General features: G+C 46.2%; 1 protein-coding gene and 1 long non-coding RNA gene across 11 annotated transcripts in view; one reads left to right on the top strand and one right to left on the bottom strand.

The window, feature by feature from the left end:
- The window catches only part of znf536 (zinc finger protein 536), a 190,672-nt gene that overhangs the window by 79,131 nt on the left and 92,829 nt on the right, over positions 1-18,712 (top strand). For all 10 annotated transcript variants that reach the window (XM_090238430.1, XM_036980616.2, XM_090238429.1 and 7 more), the window contains one exon: positions 5,037-7,291. In XM_090238430.1, the coding sequence (XP_090094556.1) occupies positions 5,038-7,291 (2,254 nt within the window). In that variant the 5' untranslated portion in view covers position 5,037. The remainder of the gene's footprint in view (positions 1-5,036; positions 7,292-18,712) is intronic.
- On the bottom strand, positions 10,883-13,237 carry LOC149982939 (uncharacterized). The gene is made up of 2 exons (XR_016496782.1): positions 12,830-13,237; positions 10,883-11,976 (listed from the first exon to the last, which is right to left on the bottom strand). It is a non-coding gene; the product is annotated as an uncharacterized LOC149982939 (long non-coding RNA).

Below are 18,712 nucleotides of genomic sequence, written 5' to 3'. Positions count from 1 at the left end.
ATTGTCAAAAGCAATGTATGTGTGTGTGCGCGTGCGTGCGTGAATGTGCATCTGTGTTTGTGTATGTTGCTTGTGTGTGTGTTGATAGGATGGGGAGGGGGGGGGGGGGTGTCACATAAGAAATGTCCTTTTTAATCAAGAAAAAAATATAAAATGACTTGGGAGCAAGGGAAGCATATTAATGGAGTTCATTTGCATACGCTTGTCAGCAAGGATACGTAAAAAAAATAAAAAAAATGGATTTGTCAGTTCATTTCACATTATTCCATTGTCTATCTGCCTTTGTCATATGTTAAAGATAAAGCCGGAAATCAAATTGAAGAAAAGGGCAAGCTGCTATCTCTATAAATGAGCAACAGCTCATCAGTCTTGTTTGAATCATAGATGTCTAAGGCAAAAGGCAGCGTGCATGCAGGGCAGTTTCAGAAAGGGTTCCGTCTGATATTGGCAGAGTTTACAAAGGATTGTGGGTGGCACGTTTAAGAGTCACTTCATTTTGTCTGGCAATGGACAATCCTTCCTACGAGTTCAGGATGAGAAAGTTATCCAGAAACTGTTTTTATCGACCTGTGTATTCTCCCAGCATTGTATTTAGAAAATATACTCATATCAGTGTAATATTATTGCAGTATTACAAAGACGTTTTCTGAATGGTATTTGCAGTAGTGTGGGATAGTATATTTGTGTCTCAGTTACATGATAATAAGCTCATACAGTCGTTCGTGACCTCGTCAATGTAAGTAGGCTTTGCATACATGAGGCATGCCCAGTCATCACATAGGCTACATAATATATCCATTATATCCTTCAAGGGTTCATTTGATGGCCTTCTCCTTTATTACTAGACAATGATTGCAGTCACGTTCTAGAGAAGAAGAAAGTATTCATAAGCAGCCCACAGATCTTGTTCATATTTTAGAGATAAGAGTCAACAACAAGCAACAGTGTTGGAAGAACCGTTGGCTAAAGAACAGCCAGGCCTAAGTCTTCCAGGGTGCGTCAGTCTTCCACGGTGCATCAGTCTTCCAGGGTGCGACAGTCTTCTAGGGTCTTCCAGGGTGCGTCAGTCTTCCAGGGTGCGTCAGTCTTCCAGGATGCGTCAGTCTTCCAGGGTGCGTCAGTCTTCCAGGGTGAGACTGTCTTCCAGGGTGCGTCAGTCTTCCAGGGTGAGACTGTCTTCCAGGGTGCATCAGTCTTCCATTGTGCGAAAGTCTTCCAGGGTCTTCCAGGGTACATCAGTCTTCCAGGGTGCGTTAGTCTTCCAGGATGCGTCAGTCTTCCAGGGTGCATCAGTCTTCCAGGGTGCGACAGTCTTCCAGGGTGCATCAGTCTTCCATTGTGTGAAAGTCTTCCAGGGTCTTCCAGGGTGCGTCAGTCTTCCAGGATGCGTCAGTCTTCCAGGGTGCATCAGTCTTCCAGGGTGCGTTAGTCTTCCAGGGTGCGTCAGTCTTCCAGGGTGCATCAGTCTTCCAGGGTGCGTCAGTCTTCCAGGGTGCGTTAGTCTTCCAGGTTGCGTCAGTCTTCCAGGGTGTGTCAGTCTTCCAGGGTGTGTCAGTCTTCCAGGTGCGTCAGTCTTCCAGGTGCGTCAGTCTTCCAGGGTGCATCAGTCTTCCAGGGTGCGTCAGTCTTCCATGGTGCATCAGTCTTCCAGGGTGCAACAGTCTTCCAGGGTCTTCCAGGGTGCGTCAGTCTTCCAGGGTGCGTCAGTCTTCCAGGGTGTGACAGTCTTTCAGGGTGCATCAGTCTTCCAGGGTGCATCAGTCTTCCAGGGTTCATCAGTCTTCCAGGGTGCGTCAGTCTTCCAGGGTCTTCTAGGGTGCGTCAGTATTCCAGGGTCTTCCAGGGTGCGTCAGTCTTCCAGGGTGCGTCAGTCTTCCAGGGTGCGTCAGCAATGTGCTTCACTCCCACATCCTCTGTATCATGTGTGTACTGTACATGTGTAACGGTTTGATTCAAAGCTTTTTTTATTTATTTACAGTGCCTTGCGAAAGTATTTGGCCCCCTTGAACTTTGCGACCTTTTGCCACATTTCAGGCTTCAAACATAAAGATATAAAACTTTATTTTTTTGTGAAGAATCAACAACAAGTGGGACACAATCATGAAGTGGAACGACATTTATTGGATATTTCAAACTTTTTTAACAAATCAAAAACTGAAAAATTGGGCGTGCAAAATTATTCAGCCCCCTTAAGTTAATACTTTGTAGCGCCACCTTTTGCTGCGATTACAGCTGTAAGTCGCTTGGGGTATGTCTCTGTCAGTTTTGCACATCGAGAGACTGAAATTTTTTCCCATTCCTCCTTGCAAAACAGCTCAAGCTCAGTGAGGTTGGATGGAGAGCATTTGTGAACAGCAGTTTTCAGTTCTTTCCACAGATTCTCGATTGGATTCAGGTCTGAACTTTGACTTGGCCATTCTAACACCTGGATATGTTTATTTTTGAACCATTCCATTGTAGATTTTGCTTTGTTTTGGAGGATTGTCTTGTTGGAAGACAAATCTCCGTCCCAGTCTCAGGTCTTTTGCAGACTCCATCAGGTTTTTTTCCAGAATGGTCCTGTATTTGGCTCCATCCATCTTCCCATCAATTTTAACCATCTTCCCTGTCCCCGCTGAAGAAAAGCAGGCCCAAACCATGATGCTGCCACCACCATGTTTGACAGTGGGGATGGTGTGTTCAGCTGTGTTGCTTTTACGCCAAACATAACGTTTTGCATTGTTGCCAAAAAGTTCAATTTTGGTTTCATCTGACCAGAGCACCTTCTTCCACATGTTTGGTGTGTCTCCCAGGTGGCTTGTGGCAAACTTTAAACAACACTTTTTATGGATATCTTTAAGAAATGGCTTTCTTCTTGCCACTCTTCCATAAAGGCCAGATTTGTGCAATATACGACTGATTGTTGTCCTATGGACAGAGTCTCCCACCTCAGCTGTAGATCTCTGCAGTTCATCCAGAGTGATCATGGGCCTCTTGGCTGCATCTCTGATCAGTCTTCTCCTTGTATGAGCTGAAAGTTTAGAGGGACGGCCAGGTCTTGGTAGATTTGCAGTGGTCTGATACTCCTTCCATTTCAATATTATCGCTTGCACAGTGCTCCTTGGGATGTTTAAAGCTTGGGAAATCTTTTTGTAACCAAATCCGGCTTTAAACTTCTTCACAACAGTATCTCGGACCTGCCTGGTGTGTTCCTTGTTCTTCATGATGCTCTCTGCGCTTTTAACGGACCTCTGAGACTCACAGTGCAGGTGCATTTATACGGAGACTTGATTACACACAGGTGGATTGTATTTATCATCATTAGTCATTTAGGTCAACATTGGATCATTCAGAGATCCTCACTGAACTTCTGGAGAGCGTTTGCTGCACTGAAAGTAAAGGGGCTGAATAATTTTGCACGCCCAATTTTTCAGTTTTTGATTTGTTAAAAAAGTTTGAAATATCCAATAAATGTCGTTCCACTTCATGATTGTGTCCCACTTGTTGTTGATTCTTCACAAAAAAATACAGTTTTATATCTTTATGTTTGAAGCCTGAAATGTGGCAAAAGGTCGCAAAGTTCAAGGGGGCCGAATACTTTCGCAAGGCACTGTATGTTGTTCTGTCTAGCCTTGCCAGTTGGTGGGTGTCTGGGTTAGCGCTAGTTAGAAGCCGAGAGAGATAGCTATAAGCTAGAGAAAGAGAGAGAGATCTTAAAAGCGAGAGAGCCCTGTGAAGTGTGTGTGTGTGTGTGTGTGTGTGTGTGTGTGTGTGTGTGTGTGTGTGTGTGTGTGTGTGTGTGTGTGTGTGTGTGTGTGTGTTTGTGTGTGTGTGCGTGCGTGCGTGCGTGTGTGCGTGTGCGTGCTCATGCGTCTGTGTGTGTGTGCAGGTGCATGTGTCTGTGTGTGTTTAGGTTGGGGGTGTCCCTGAATCCACAGGAGTCTGGACACAAACTGATCTCACTCCACTAAAAGTGAACTCATGTCATGCTAGTGCTTAGCCATGAAAGGATTTTTAAAAATGATTATAATCGTGTGTTATAGCACGCTGCCACTGTTACTAGGCAGCATACTAATCAGCTTAATGAGATATTATACAGTATTTTGTTGACCAAGGCAGAACTCACTTTATTGTGTCGGAAGCTTGGCCCTGCCAGTTACAAGGGAAGAACACACCATTATCCTTCTTAAGAGAGGGGAGGGCATCACAAACAAGCCGGCAAGCAAGAAGACAACAACAGACTCTGCTTGTGTATTCCCTTCAGCTTGACGGTGTATGCTCTGAGCCGTTGAAACCATTCTTAATGGCTAGGAGGCCTCTGATACATTGGGAACCCTTTCAATAACACCAACTGTTGTTTTCCTCCTTATTGGAAACCATGAGAGGAGGGGAAGAGAAGGCAAGAGAAAAGTGATTCACATCAAATGTAATGTGCCTCTTTAATGGAGAATTACGGCTAGACAAGTGTCGCAGTAGGGAGATAAGAGCGTGTGTTTACTGAAGTAACCCCTTGGTTTTAAGTGCTATTGTTAATATCATAATTGTAGCATTGCGGTAGCTTCATGACAATGGAATTGCTCCGTTTCATTAAGGCGTGTAATTGGAGGAATTCTGATAGGATGGGCCCAAGTAGCATAATTAGGCAGCGCCCGCCGTGTTTACTGTGTAATTATTGCATCCAAAATGGTGTTACAGTTTGAGAAAGTTCTGAGAGTTACAGTCTTCCAACCACAAGTGTGAGAACATAAGCTGTACTGAAAATCAAAAGAAGGAAATTACATTTAAATGGGCAGCAGGTAGCCTAGTGGTTAAGAGCCGAATAGGTGAAAATCTGCGTTTTTGCCCTTGAGCAAGGCACTTCACCCTAATTCCTTCTGTAAGACATTCTGCTAAATGACATCTCTATTTCCATTCATCATGCACTAACAATTTACTCTAATACTTCTCGTTCTTTTCCGGTTTTCAGATTTTTGGATGAGCCATAGCTCTTTTTTAATGCATTGCTTATCAGGTTGATTGACTGTGGTTGACCGTTGTGATATCCTTCTCTCTTACAGGATGGAGGACTCTAGTTTGTGCCTTGGTGTGTCTTCAGCAGTATCGGACGCTGACAGAGACCATCTGAGCAACACAGTGCTAAATGGCCGATACCCCATCAGTCAGAAGCTCCACCAGCTGACGGCCCAGCTGGGCCACGCCTTTCCCGACCTACAGAGCCGACAGCAGATCCCTGAGGAGAAAGCTGCCACCCCATTGGATGAGAAGAGCCACGCTGCCCTGGCCAGTCAACCAATCAGCAGTCAGATGGCACTGCTCGCTAACCAGCTCAACCGGGACATAGATGCAAGTGCCCTGGCCAACCTGAATGGGCGTGTGGACCTGCAGCAGTTTCTCAATGGGCAGAACCTGGGCATCATGTCCCAGATGAACGACATTGAAGATGATGCCCGCAAGAACAGGAAGTACCCTTGTCCGTTGTGCGGCAAGCGATTCCGCTTCAACAGCATCTTGTCGCTACACATGCGCACACATACAGGTGAGAAGCCTTTCAAGTGCCCCTACTGCGACCATCGAGCAGCACAGAAGGGTAACCTCAAAATCCACCTACGCACCCACAAGCTGGGAAACCTCGGTAAGGGACGCGGCCGTGTCCGTGAGGAGAACCGTCTTCTACATGAGCTGGAGGAGAGGGCCATCCTGAGGGACAAGCAGATCAGGAGCAGCAGCCTCCTTCAGCCAGCTCAGCCCCTGCAGCACCAGCCACACCTTGGCCCTCAGACCCAGCAGCAGCAGCAACAGCCTGGCTCTGCCTGTGGCCTCCTCACCCCCACCTGCCTGGGAACTCCAGACTCCCTCTCCCAGCCGTCATCCTCCCCCAAGCCGGCCAGCGCCCAAGATGACCAGGCCCTGAACCCACCCACTGGATTCCGCTGCACCTTCTGCAAGGGCAAGTTTAAGAAGCGGGAGGAGCTGGATCGTCACATCCGCATCCTGCACAAGCCCTACAAGTGCACCTTGTGTGAGTTTGCTGCCTCGCAGGAGGAGGACCTGATCAGCCATGTGGAAAAAGCCCATATCACGGCCGAGTCAGCTGCGGGACAGGGTGCAGCTGGCGGCACTGAGAAGCCTGCCAACGAGTTCCGCTGTGAGGTGTGTGGCCAGGTCTTCAGCCAAGCCTGGTTCCTCAAGGGCCACATGCGCAAACACAAGGACTCATTTGAACACGTCTGCCAGATCTGTGGTCGTCGCTTCAAGGAGCCCTGGTTTCTCAAGAACCACATGAAGGTCCATCTCAATAAGCTGGCCATCAAGAGCAAGCCCCCAGCAGAGGACATTAATGCTGTCAACACCATGAACAGCATGGCCCAGGAGGCCCATGCTAACCTCTACTCACGCTACATCTCCTGCCTGCAGGGCGGCTTCCTATCCCCAGACAAACAGGGTCTGAGTGAGCAACACCAGATGCTGGCCAAAGCCGGCATTGCCATGAAGGAGAAGGAGATGCTGGGGAAGCTGCTAGGCCCCATGGCAGGGATGGGCCATGGCCTTGGTGAAGGGGAGAAGCGCTCTCTCCTGGGCTGTCTGAACCTGGTGCCCCCCCTGAAGTCCAGCTGCATGGAACGCCTCCAGGCGGCTGCCAAAGTTGCAGAGATGGACCCGCTGAATAGCTATCAGGCCTGGCAGATCATGGCACGAGGCATGGCCATGGACCGCACCTTTATGCCCAAGGAGCAGCACCATGAGCAGCACCATGAGGAGAGGACCAATGCTGCTGGCATGGCCTTCACTAAAGAGAAGCATGACTACCCTATGATGGGCTCCAACGATGGCTCCAAGCAGAAGCAGCACATCGAAGCTCTGCATGGCTCGAAGGCCGGCAGTGGAGCCATGATGCCCATGAAAGACGACAGAGTGGGTTTCGACAGCCACCGTGACTTCATGCCACATCATGGCGGCCATGGCCTGGGCCTGGGCCACGGCCTGGAGTACAACCACCTGACTAGCCTGAAAGAGAAACCCACAGAGTGTCCTGACTGTGGCCGGGTCTTCAGGACCTATCACCAGATGGTGGTCCACTCTCGGGTGCACAACAAGGAGCGGCGGCCCATAGAAGAAGCCATCCAGCAGCAGAACAACACCACAGGACTGGATGAGCGGCGTGGCTCGGCCAGCGACCCAGAGTCCCAGTCCATCAGCAGGTCCACCACCCCTGGATCCTCCAACGTGACAGAGGAAAGTGGAGCCGGAGGAGGCCACTCCCAGACCGGCAGTGTCCAGGACGACAGCCCACACCCTTCCTCCCCATCCTCAGGTAAGACTAAGTCATTACTATACCCTGAATAACAATCAATCCCATAGTCACATTATCCTCACTATCAGGACTTATTCTTCATTATTTATATGGGGAGGACACGTAAGGGGGAGACCATTGTGTCCAAAGAGGATAAGTCCTTACACAAAGATGAGTGCTGATGGCTGGCACAAGATCTCTGACAGACGCCATTTACTTTGACATCCCTTCTACACAACACTGGACCCTAAGGAGTCCACTCGGACTGGAGAGAGAGAGGGGGGGGGGGGGGGTCTGATCAAAACTGCCTGTTCATAAGCAGAAAAAAAGCCCACCACAACTCCGAGCGGCACATTCCGTGCATAACTGGGATACTTAACGCCTCTGTTCAAATACCCATCAAACACCCTCACAGAGCCTGCTTCTATAGGATACTTTCTGCGCACTGTTTTTACTGGAGAGAGGAAGCCTGTCTAAACACACTCACACAAAACAATCATATGGAGATGCTCAACTCCCACGACGGAGCTGTGACTTGTGTCCTTCACACTGGCACATAGAACACAGACACGGTGGGGTGAAGAAGACGCTCCCTACAGACTAGCATGTGTCCCCGTGTAAAACGAGTCAAGACTACGAGCACGGGCCAAACATATTATGAGTGATTCAAACGTCACCTTTAACATGGGAAGGAAAGCGATCCCACCGTTGTCAAATAAGCAAAAGGAGATACAGTGTCTGTTTAGCAGGATTAAGAGAGGCTGTTCCTAATGATTAGAGAGGTTTTAAAGGTAACTTTCTCATTCCTCTGGGTGGAACACCACATCTAAGCAGCGTGCCCGTTAATTAGGCGATGACTATGTGATAATCAGTTGGTTTAAGATAAACAAGACACTAATTAAAGATATACATATAAAGCAGGTCCAAAGAAATTGAACTTCATTTGCCGGAGTGAAATGTGCTTTTTAAGTCGTTTGAAAAAAAAAGTGGCTTATGCTTAAGGCTCAAAGCAACTTAATTCCAACAGTACAGACAAAATGGTTTATTTATTCACAGTAGCATAGAGTCCTTATCATCCTAATGTAGTGTGATGGGTTTGAACATGGTATGGGCAATGTTTATTTTAATCTAAGAAATAATAACAGACAACCCCCCCCCCCCCACACACACACCCCAATTAGGAATGAATGAAAACTAGAGTGAGATAAACACGTATTTTCTTTAAAGAGGCCATTAAACATAGCACTTTTCAACAGGGTGGGGGGGGGGGGGGGGGGGGGGATGTTGCGGAAGTCATTATCTTCTGAATTTTAATGCAGCAAGTTTAATTTCTTTTTCTTATGGTTCTCAAGTACTTTGAACCTGAGAAATGTAGCTCATGGCATTTAGCTAACTTTATAAGTATTTACATATGTGTGATGTGAAGAACTTCCACGTCATCAAAAACTTGAAAAATCATGTTCAAGATCATGTTCTTACAAATATTGCCAATTGAAATTATATTTACAATAAAACCTACATCAACTGAAATATTTTGGGTATTCATGCTACATAAAAAAACAAGTTGAATATCACACACACACACGCACACACACACACACGCACACACACATGCACGCACGCACACATGCAGACATGCACAGACACTATCTCTCTTTCTCTCTTGCCCTCTTCAACACTCTCTCTCCTCACTCTATCTCACTCTCTCTCTGTAGTCCTACCTCGTCTATCAGTGTCTCCTGCCCTGCCTCCTCCTCTGTCCCTCTCTGAGTGCTGTGATGGAGTGTGATCGCCAGCTCAAAGGCCTGTGTTTTTCCACCGTACAGGGGGATGCGGGCATCGTGCCAGCTCCCTCCTGCTGGCTCTAACGGGCCTTAAAGTTGACCTTGAGGGCCCCCCCACCTGCTTTTGGGGAGGGGGGGGGGAGTTGTCTGTGCGGGCGGGGCTTACATTGTTACAGGTACAACCTCTTAGCCTGGTTCTCTCTCACAGTCTCTCATTCAGACACAGTTCACAGGCTTTCTGTTGTGAGACTCAGGAAGCTGTGTATACACCACTCTGTGTATACACCACTCCACCATAACAACAGGGTCAAAGGGGAAATAAACACTAAAGATGTACAATTGTAAAACATTAAAAAAGTTTTTGTTTTGTTTTGTTGTAGTCTGTATTTCATTAGTGACAGCACAAAGCCCTACAAGTTGTTCATAACATCATAACATCCTTCATAACATTGAGTATGATTCATATTTGGAGCTTTGGGACACCTAATTTAGAAACTGAGGTGTGTGAGAAAATGTGTCTGCAGCTAATGTGGAGGAAGGTGCCATTTATGTGTGTGTTTGTGTATGAGTGGGTTTCTGCTTATGTGTGTGTATGTGTTGCGTGACTGTGTCAGTGTTTTTAAATTAACAGGATGTGGCTGGCTATACCTCTCTGTTAGTCTTAATATTTCACTCTTGCAATTTTGCTTGTTGAGAATTGTTTGTGTTTTATTGTAAGGCTGTGTGTGGTGCGTGTGTGTCTTGAAAACATTGCTAACCATCACCATACCGCCAACCTCGTAACCATCTTCCCACTGCAATTTTCAGTTAAACTTGAGTTACAGTAATCAACAATAACATCTCAACTGTGAAAGAAGGTCGAGACAATCTCTTTTGTCTTTGACACTGCACTTGTTTAAAGACTTGCTGAAAAAAATGTCTGCCTCAGAAATATCCTTCAGAGACCTTGCTCCTCTCGTCCACGGCAGTAAAACCTTCAATGCTTTTGTGTTTCATAGAGACGTCAGAACCTTTCGCCTCTTTTTCATAAGTACAAGTTCCCCCCCCTAATCATCTCTTTTATTTGTGTTATTAGGATTGGTTTGACTGCGGAAGGAATCTATTGCTTCAGATTTCAGAGTTCTCCAGTCTGAATTGGGCTTGATAAACAAGAATGTTCCTATTTGATAGTGTCTCTCTCTGAGTGCATCATGGTGGGCCTCAGAGCGACAGGCCCTGCAGAGTGCAGGTCTTAAACAGAGGCTTACCCTGAATGGCGGAACAGAACCCATTGAAACCTGATGTAATTCTATGTAAAGCAGTGCTGCCAGTGTGTTGTAAGATGGGGGGGTATTTATGTTCACATCCATTGTAGATTCCGAAATTTAAGAAACAAGAGAGACGGAGAGATTGGGACGAACGAAAGGCAAGTTTAAAGTTGTTTCTGGTTGGGCCTCTTACAGACTACGAGGATTCCGTTGGTTGCTAGCGTGAGGTAAGCGTAAGCAAGCAATTCGCTGTTGAAGGCGCTGCGTGGTTCATTCCGAGGTCTGCGTTGGCCGTGCAGCATTTACGGTGATGAGGCCTCTGCAGAAGTCAGGGCATTCATGCTTCTTGCGCTTTGCGGAGCAGCGCAGAGCTGTTGTGAAGGAAGTTGTCAAGGAAGTGAGTTTTTGTTTATACAGGACCTCCCGCCCCCCCACCTACCATCGACCAATCATGTCAATGTGGAGCTGTACGAAACCCCATGCGTTGCTAAAACATTTGCGAGGCGCACAGCGACGCGGCACGGAGCTCATTTTAGCCTCAGGAGGCTCCGACCACATTTTCGGATCAAGAATAAATAGGCTCTTAGTCTACACCTGTCGCACACGAAGCATGTGACAAGTACAATTTTATTTGGGCTGCGTGGAGAAATAAAGAGAGCAGAGAGACAGAAAGAAAGAGACACAGAGAAAAGAGGAGAGGGAGTGAGGCAGATAGACAGCGCAAGAAATAGAAAGAGTTTGAGCAAAGGGAAGGATGGCAACCAGTGGATGACAACGACTTGCTGCTGAGAAAGGAACGTACAGTATGATCATGCAGCTTCTCAGAACCTGGTCGCATCAGACTGTAGAGAGAGAGGGGCCTTTCTCAAGGCCTCGGGCAGGAGCACCTCCACTCCACCCCTCACTCCCACCTCTCCACTCCGGATACAAACCTACTCCTCCTTTTCCTCTGGAGAATCCCCCATGTCTAAATGTTTTTAAGAGGAACAGCGTTTTAACATGGCAAGGATTAGTCGTATATCCCTAGGTCTTTACGGCTCTCAAACATGGAGGCAAAACGCTTGCGCCATACAAATTGAAATTGGCTTTGCCGACTGACGCCTTAGGTTATAAAGCACGGATATTCATCTAATTACGTAATTACAATGGGGGGTAATTACACATGCAGACTTACTGTTACATTGTAATTGCTGTGTAATTAAAGCAAAAAATAACTAGAACTGTTCATGCCCAAATTGTTAGAAAAGCTTGGCGAGTGTCAAAACGGTAGCTATCCGAAAACCACTCTACATCTGTCTGCGTTTGTCTCCGTGGAAACCAACTCTGGTATAAGATTGCTATTCAATCCCACCTTGACTGTCATACGAAGAGTTACATTCTCTCCGTCTCTCGTCATCTTTCTAGCCCGAGAGGCAAGACTACCGGCCTCTGTTCAGATATGAAGTGGCGACCAAGAACGTGACCAAAAATAGACATAGAAGTGAAAGGAGAAACAATTTAGGGCATTTGTGTCATACAGTAGATGGCATTGAAAGTGTGATTTAAAAGCCCAGTGGTTTGAAGGCTTGGTAGAGCTGCCCTGTGAAACCCCACCCCGGTGTTAGATGGAGGAGAGCCATCGGTCTGGTTGGCTTCTTCAAAGGGCTGGAGCTAGTATGGCGAAGCAAACAGGTATCTGTGGGATCACAGAGAGTCTCCTTCAGTACGCTCTTTCTCACAAAGATACCAGACCTTTGAAATGAGAACAGTGTTCTGTTTGTGTGTGTGTTTTTATAGCTAATTAGGGGGGGGGGGGGTTGGTTGAATTATGTCAATGCCTTCTATCTCTCTCCCTCTCTCTTCATCTTTCTCTCTGTCTATCTCTCGCCCTCTCTCTCTCTCTCCCCCTCTCTCTCATTCCCCCTCTCTGTCTCTCTTTCCCTCTCTCTCTCTTCGCTTATTTCTTTCTCTTTGTTAATTGACATCCGGTTCTCTTTTTTTTCTTTTTTTTTTCTTAATTCTTCTTTCTTTCTTTATCTGATGAACTTGCCTGCTTTAAACCTGTGGTACAGCCACTCGTTTGAAGACTAGCGCCTCAAGCTGGCATGTCGTGTCTGTAATTTTTTTACGTGTCACAAAACTCAAAAAGATGCCATTGTGTCCGAAGCAAATTGATTACAGTGCTGTATTTCAGTACTGTAGGTCAGGGTTCTGGTGTCTTTCTGGTGTCAAAAGTTCTATTCTCTAATTGTCAGTGTGCTCTACTGATTAACATGTCTTGGATAAATGCAGACTTAGTATTTTTGTACACGCATGCACAATATAAAAGGGCAATTTATTTCTCTTCAATGGCTCAGTCGATTTCTCTCCCTTTTTCGTACTCACTGTCTCTATCGCTCTCTCTCTCTCTCTCTCTCTCTCTTAGACTCAATTTGTAAATATTACCCATGGTGGGAATACGCTAAGCCTTTTTAGATATTTAAAAATTCCAATTGTATTCCAAAGTGTATTTGAAAGAGTAGAAGTCAGTGTCGTTTTCTCTTGCTCACCGTATTCCTGGGTGGTTATCACCGGGCAGTCCTTATGAAACATTTATCAGGCTGTTTCATGTCTTAATGATCACGTTAGGATTCCCCACTTGGTTATGGAGCTGGAGCAAAGAGATGTGCTGTTGAGAGAGAGAGAGAGAAAGAGAGAGAGAAAGAGAGAGAGAGAAAGAGAGAGAGAAAGAGAGAGAGAGAGAGTAAACTGCCTGCATTATACCAACCACTTTTTAATTCCACATCTTTGCCAAAACATTGCTTACCTTTCTCCTGAACAAGCCTCCTTGGCACGTCACACATTTTCTTCCTCGTTCTCCCCATTTCTGTTTTCTGTTTTTATAATTAAAACATAATATTTATCTTTCCATAACAGAAGGCTGCCTTACTGTGGTAGGTAGACTGTTTGAATATTAATATTCTACATGCTATCTCCTCCGGTGTCTGAGGAAGTGTCATTGGTAAAATAGTGAGAGTGAAGGTGACTCGCCCTCTGTTCTGTCAGAGAGCTGGGAACCAGAGCAGGGTTGCCAAGTTTAGCTGATTGAACATGGAAGAGATTGTGAAGAGGTTTGACTAAATGAACATGGGGGACACGTTGGGGGAAGGTATCATGCTGTGTTTACCTAGCCACAGTCCGGAAGCATAGAGTACTCCGACAAAATAACCCTGTATCCAAAAGTTGAAACTTAAACTGAAACTTTGATTACACAAAAGCCTTCACGTAGGAGTTTGTGTTGTTGTTGTTGTCGTCTCTGACGGGGATAGTTGAATGAGGGGAACGTAGGGTTCCTTGTTTCACTGGTGACAGCTGTCTGACTCTGTCAATGCTGAATTCCTCCAAAAATGAGTCTGAGCTCTCAGACAGAGAATGCAAATGGATGGCAGGGTGGGTGGCTGGGTGAGAGAGCTTTGTTTGAACAAGTTAACTTGGGCATGATTGGGGTTCCTCCCGTGTGAAAGAGCAAGTGAATACATTGACCTTTGTCTCATTAAAAATGGAGGACCAGCCGTATGATACCATGACAGAGCACTCTCTCTCTTTACTACCCTTCTCACTTTTCTCGCTTTTCCCCACTTATTTCTCTCTCTCTCTCTCTCTCTCTCTCTCTCTCTCTCTCTCCCACACACCCACACATGCACACAGACACACACACACACATAAACAACTGTGGGTGATGTCATATTTGGGTGATGGCCTATGGGTGAGGGGCTATTTCGACTTGGATATCACCACTGGCCATGGTATGTGGTCACTCCTAACCCCACTGACAAGTCACATAAAACAGCCCTTTGTGTCAACACCGGGGCGCTGACAGGAGCCAGATAATGACGTGAACATTTTGCCTCTTTTTTAGCGAAGGTTATCTCCTAATCAGAAAGAGGAAAACAAATGGGCAAGAAAAATGAAGTCCAAGGATTGAGATCCTTGCCTGCACATTCCAGTTGTTCTTAAAATATTTGGCAATGTCAATTAGTAAGTGAGCAGAGCTAGCTGATGAACACAATTTTCCACTAGACTGAGCACCCTATTGTTGTGGAGTGAACAGCAGATTTCTGAGGTCATTATCATTCCCCGTTAGCCTGGCCCAGCTGCTCCTCTCGGCTCCAGCCAAACTCTACACCACGGCTCAGAGTAGCACGCAGCAACAGGGGGGCGCCGGGGAGGAGGGGGCTGGCAGGCTGGAGAGGGAGATAGAGAGAGACAGAGAGAGACACAGAGAGAGAGATGGAGGGCAAGAGAGCGGAGGGGGGGAATGAGGGACAGAAATAGAGGGATGGAGTGAGGTTGGGTGCCAAGGAAGGATGGAAAGATGGGAGAATGTAAGAGGTGCACGACAGGAAAAGGGCATGATAGAGAGAAAGGGAGAAATGCCCTTAGCGTTCTAGGATAATTCCATCTTTTATCTGGACTTACAGCTGAACTCAGAGGCTTGGAAATTAGAAACTAAGACCTATCTAAGACATGCGAGAAAGCTGTCTCTGAACCTACATGCTGCTCTGCTTCAGAGGCCTTCAGAAGAAAATACGTCTCCCGTAAATTCCATGGTGGTGTGTTAAGGATGTGTTTGAGCTGGTGTTCAGGTTGGAGCTGGAGGAGAGACAGACATAGGGATGTTCTATAGAGCAGTATCCGCTGAGCCCTGGTCTCCCACCCAAACCTGGCTCAGACTCAGCTCCTCTCTCCTGGATCTGGAGCCCAGGAGTGCTTAGACACTAACAGTGCTCATGTCTCTACCCCAGCAGGCTCTCTCTCTCTCTCTCTCTCTCTCTCTCTCTCCCTCTCTCTCGTCTCTCTCTCTCTCTCTCTCTCTCTCTCTCTCTCTCTCTCTCGTCTCTGCCCCCCTCTCTCTCTCTCTCTCTCTCTCTCTCTCTCTCCCTTTCTTTCTCAAAATGTTCCCTTCCTCTCAGCCTGTTAGTGTGTTGTAGAGTGAACCTGGTTTCTCTGGCCGAGTATGGATCCATGTTTGCAGGAGATTTGAGTGTTGAGCAGGGAGCTTGTGCTATGTGTGCATATATCACCTAGGCTCAGAACAGCCAGGCCGTTTAAGAGAGAGAAGATGACAGTAAAGCTGCTAAGGGGACAAGGACTCACAGATGACAAGGCAAGGGGAGGGAGGAGAGGGGGATAAGGGGAAGGAGAGGGCGCCACAGCGTTCACTGTTACGTGACTCAGACATCCACCTCTCCCTATAAGAGACATTATCTCTGATAGGTCGCTGCTTCCTTTGAACGCACAGAGAGGTTTGAGAGCCCAGCTGTAGTAGTATCAAAGATAGTCTAGGTCAGGGACAAGTATAGGGGCTCCGCCACTCAGGAGAAGTGTCATTGGACAAGTACAACTATTTTAGACAAAGTGTCACATGAGTAACTGACAGTAGTGAGTATTGCACAAGGACATACAGCAGGGTTCCTGGTTTTATTTTCCCGGTTTTATTTGGCCCCCCAAGTTTTCTGAGCAAATAATATACTGTACCAGTCAAAAGTTTGGACACACCTACTCAGTTTTTCTCTATTTTTACTATTTTCTACGTTGGAGAATAATATTGAAGACATCAAAACTATTAAATAACACACATGGAATCATGTACTATGCAAAAAAAGTGTTAAACAAATCAAAAATATATTTGAGATTTGAGATTCTTCTAAGTAGCCATCCTTTGCCTTGATGACAACTTTGCACACTATTGGCAACTTTGCACACTATTGGCATTCTCTCAACCAGCTGCATGAGGTAATGCACCTGTAATGCATTTACATGAACAATTGTGCCTTGTTAAAAGTTAATTTGTTAATGCTTTTGAGCCAATCAGTTCTGTTGTGACAAGGTAGGGGTGGTATGCAGAAGATAGCCCTATTTGGTAAAAGAGCAAGTCCAAATTATATTTTGGCAACAACAACTCGAATAAGCAAAGATAAATGACAGTCAATAATTACTTTAAGACATGATGGACAGTAAATGCAGAAAATTTCAAGAACTTTGAAAGTTTCTTCAAGTGCAGTCGCAAAGACCATCAAGCTCTATGATGAAACTGGCTCTCATGAGGACCGCCACAGGAAAGGATGACGCAGAGTTACCTCTGCTGCAGAGGATAAGTACATTAGAGTTACCTGCCTCAGAAATTGCAGCCCAAATATATGCTTCACAGAGTTCAAGTAACAGACACATCTCAACATCACCTGTTCAGAGGACACTGCACAAATAAGGCCTTCATGGTCGAATTGCTGCAAAGAAACCACTACTAAATGACACAAATAAGAAGAAGACACTTGTTTCAGCCAAGAAACATGAGAAATCGACATTAGATTGGTGGAAATCTGTCCTTTGGTCTGATGAGTCCAAATGTGAGATTTTTGGTTCCAACCGCCTTGTCTTTGTGAGATGCAGAGTAGGAGAATGGATGATATCCTCATGTGTTGAATCCACCGTGAAGCATAGAGGAGGAGGTGTGATGGTGTGGGGGATGCTTTGCTGGTGACACTATCAATGATTTATTTTGAATTCAAGGCACACTTAACCAGCATGGCTACCACAGCATTCTGCAGCGATACGCCATCCCATCTGGTTTGCGCCTAGTGGGACTATCATTTGATTTTCAACAGGACAATGAACCAACACACCTTCAGGCAGTGTAAGACCTATTTGACCAAGAAGGAGAGTGATGGAGTGCTGCATCAGATAACCTGGCTTCCACAATCACCCAACCTCAACTCAGTTGAGATGGTTTGGGATGTGTTGGACCGCAGAGTGAAGGAAAAGCAGCCAACAAGTGCTCAGCAAGTTTGTTGAAAAACTCATCAAGTTGGAAAAGCATTCCAAGCATTCAAAAAAAGCAATATGGCAACGACAGAGAGGGTCGACTCACTTCTAGTCCTTAGGAAACTATGCAGTAGTTTTTATTTTTTTGAAAGTATTATTTCTTACATTGTTATCCCAGAAAATTTTAAGTGTTATTATATACAGCCGAGAAGAACTATTGGACATCAAAGTGACGTCAACTTACCAGCATTATGACCAGGAATACGACTTTCCCGAAGCGGACGCTTTGTTCGAAGCCCCCAAGGCATTCAAACTGATTCCAGAGGCTGACCCAAAACAACGTCGCCGCAGGAGAGGTAGACGGAGCGGCCCTCTGGTCAGACTTTGGAGGTGCGCACACCACCCACCGCTTCCCGAGTATTTTACTCGCTAATATCCAGTTCCTAGATAACAAGGTAGATTAAATTAGGGCTAGGGTTGTTTTGCAGAGAGACTTCCGGGATTGTAACATACTCTGTTTCACGGGAACATGGCTCTCTGGGGACATTCTGTCGGTGTTTGTACAGCCACCGGGATTCATTGTGCGTCAAGACAACAGGAATAAACATTTCTCAGGGATGAAGAAGGGCGGTAGTGTATGTTTCATGATTAATGTAACTGTAACAACATACATGAACTCAAAACACTGGATCACTGCTATTCTAACTTCTGCGATGCATACAAAGCCCTCCCCGGCCCACCGTTTGGCAAATCCGACCACATTTCCATTTTGCTTCTCCCCTCCTATAGACGGAAACTCAAACAGGATGTACCCGCGACAAGGACCATTCTGCTGGTCTGACCAATCGGAATCTATGCTTCAAGATTGTTTTGATCACGCAGACTGGGACATGTTCCAGGTAGCCTCAGAGAATAATATAGATTAATATGCTGATTCAGTGAGTAAGTTTATAAGGAAGTGTGTATGAGATGTTATTCCCACTGTGCCTATTAAAACCTACCCTAACCAGAAACCGTGGATAGATGGCTGCATTTGATCAAAACTGAAAGCGCGAACCACCGCATTTAACCATGGAAAGATGAAATACAGAAAGTGTTGTTATTCCCTCCGCAAGGCAATCAAACAAGCGAAACATCAGTATAGGGACAAAGTGGAGCCACAATTCAACGGCTCAGACACGAGATGAACTTCTACAGATGCACAATTGAGAGCATCCTGTCGGGCTATATCACCGCCTGGTACGGCAACTGCACTGCCCACAACCGCAGGGCTCTCCAGAGGGTGGTGCATTCTGCACAGCGCATCACCAGGGGCAAACTACCTGCCCTCCAGGAAACCTACAGCACCCGATGTCACAGGAAGGCCAAAAAGATAATCAAGGACAACAACCACCTGAGCCATTGCCTGTTCACCCCGCTACCATCCAGAAGGCGAGGTCAGTACAAGTGCATCAAAGCTGGGACGAGAGACTGAAAAATAGCTTCTATCTCAAGGTCACCAGACTGTTAAACAGCCGTCGCTAACACAGAGAGGCTGCTGCCAACATACAGACTTGAAATCATTGGCCACAAATGGATCACTAGTCACTTTATTAATGCCACTTTAATGATGTTGACATATCTTGCACTAC

The sequence above is a fragment of the Oncorhynchus mykiss genome, chromosome 6 (genome assembly GCF_057628025.1).
Source record: "Oncorhynchus mykiss isolate SJ-2025 chromosome 6, ASM5762802v1, whole genome shotgun sequence".
Lineage (NCBI taxonomy): Eukaryota > Metazoa > Chordata > Actinopteri > Salmoniformes > Salmonidae > Oncorhynchus > Oncorhynchus mykiss.
Note: the sequence above shows the minus strand (reverse complement) of the source record. Positions and strands in the feature narration are given on the sequence as shown.